The 1,733-nt window shown below is 49.0% G+C and overlaps 2 protein-coding genes across 3 annotated transcripts in view; one reads left to right on the top strand and one right to left on the bottom strand.

Annotated features, from left to right (window-relative positions):
• LOC106807688 (serine/arginine repetitive matrix protein 1-like) overlaps positions 1-1,167 on the bottom strand; it is a 15,516-nt gene extending 14,349 nt beyond the window's left edge. For both annotated transcript variants that reach the window (XM_014810110.1, XM_014810112.1), the window contains exon 1: positions 926-1,167. In XM_014810110.1, coding sequence (XP_014665596.1) covers positions 926-993 — 68 coding nt within the window. In that variant the 5' untranslated portion in view covers positions 994-1,167. The remainder of the gene's footprint in view (positions 1-925) is intronic.
• Positions 1,168-1,169: 2 nt separating this feature from the next.
• Positions 1,170-1,733, top strand: part of LOC106807663 — a 25,139-nt gene continuing 24,575 nt past the window's right edge. Inside the window, exon 1 of the mRNA XM_014810077.1 lies at positions 1,170-1,183. Within this exon, the coding sequence (XP_014665563.1) occupies positions 1,170-1,183 (14 nt within the window). The remainder of the gene's footprint in view (positions 1,184-1,733) is intronic.

The raw sequence follows: 1,733 nt of genomic DNA, 5'->3' as shown, positions 1-1,733 counted from the left end.
CCGATGATGAAAAGCAGTCATTGATTGCCGTTGGTAATAAAAGATCTGGCTATATCTCTACGCAATTAGCCGCTCGCGCCTCGCCATCTCTCTTCTTTTCTCTCTCTCTCTCTCTCTCTCTCTTCTCTCTCTCTCTCTCTCTCTCTCTCTCTCTCTCTCTCTCTCTCTCTCTCTATATATATATATATATATAGTGTGTGTGTGGGGGGGGGCATGGATGCGGACGTGCGTTCATTCATGCTACGTTCGATCTATACCGCCAAACCCATCGTTGACCCGTCAAGCGACTATGATTTTTCACAATCGCATTCATTCCAGCGCTAAAAAATTTAAAATGTTAAACATCGATTGCACACTTACGCACAAATAGGGGGCACGTACATAAATGAATTTGAAGCACTAACCGCCAGTGAAATTTGATTCGGTTGCAAACCGTAACAGAGCTCTCACTATAATTTTGAATACTCTGATATTTGAATAAGAACGAGCTAGCAACATCGATTAAATCTGTCGTACGTTATAGCAGACTGACCGATGAGAAATAACTGGTACAAGTTGACTTAATGAAATGCCACGAATTCACTAGTGAATGAACCTTCAACTTCCCTACCATACTGCTAGTTAGTTGAGAGAGTGTGACAAAGTGCTAAATACTATCCGAATCCAGATCCAGGGCAAATAACTACATGACAATCTACCGTATCTAGGGAATGGGACCTCAACTTTCTACCCAGACTGCTAGGTAGTTGAGAGTGTGACAACATGCTAAATACTATCCGGATGTAGATCCAGAGCAAATAACTACATGAATATCTAGGGAGTGGGACCTAAACGTTCTAACCACGCAGCTAGTAAAGAAGATAGTTAGTTTAGAGAGTGTGACCAAGTGCTAAAAAGCATGTGCACCCAGGTAGAGGCGGCTCACCTGACGGCGTAGTTCCGTCGCTGATCGCCCGTGCTCCACCCTTGCTGACCTAGCGATGGTTGCGACATCGTTGCAAGCAGGCGCGAATCTAGTGAGACAGCAGCTGACGACGACTCGTACACCACGCGATAGGCCGGTCCGTTGCTCACAGCGTCTAGAGGACGTGTGACGAGCCGCCGCTGTGCCGTACACAGCCGAGCAGCGAGAGCACCGCAGCTACGAGACTGAAGCCACAGCAAATGGAATGTTCGACATCTGGTGTGCGTCATCATCTGCTGCTGCGGTGGAAGCTGGCAGCCTGCTTGTTGCACGAGCCGCTGCAGAATTCGTCACTTTCCCTGTATAGAAAGAGAAGTGTTCTTCGCATAGAATACGTGGACCAGCTCGGATGAGTACAGAGCAGCGGTTTCTGTGGTATATCATATAGGCGAGGGAGAGTGGGGAGAGTGTGCGAGAACGTGTGCGAGAGACAGTGCACGCACAGAAGAGAGGGTGTGTGAAAGAGAGAGAGAGGGACGAGCGGGAGAGGGAGGGGCGAGCGTGAGGGAGAGAAAGAGAGAGAAGGGTGTGTGTGTGTGTGTGTGTGTGTGTGTGTGTGTGTGTGTGTGTGTGTGTGTGTGTGTGTGTGTGTGTGTGTGTGTGTGTGTGTGTGTGTGTGTGTGTGTGTGTGTGTGTGTGTGTGTGTGTGTGTGTGTGTGTGTGTGTGTGTGTGTGTGTGCGTGTGTGTGTGTGTCGTGTGTGTGTCGTGTGTGTGCGTCGTGTCGTCGGGTCGTCGTCGTCGTACGGTCGTGTACGTCGTACGTACGTA

This window comes from Priapulus caudatus, unplaced genomic scaffold (genome assembly GCF_000485595.1).
Source record: "Priapulus caudatus unplaced genomic scaffold, Priapulus_caudatus-5.0.1 Scaffold228, whole genome shotgun sequence".
NCBI classification, from domain to species: domain Eukaryota; kingdom Metazoa; phylum Priapulida; class Priapulimorpha; order Priapulimorphida; family Priapulidae; genus Priapulus; species Priapulus caudatus.
Note: the sequence above shows the minus strand (reverse complement) of the source record. Positions and strands in the feature narration are given on the sequence as shown.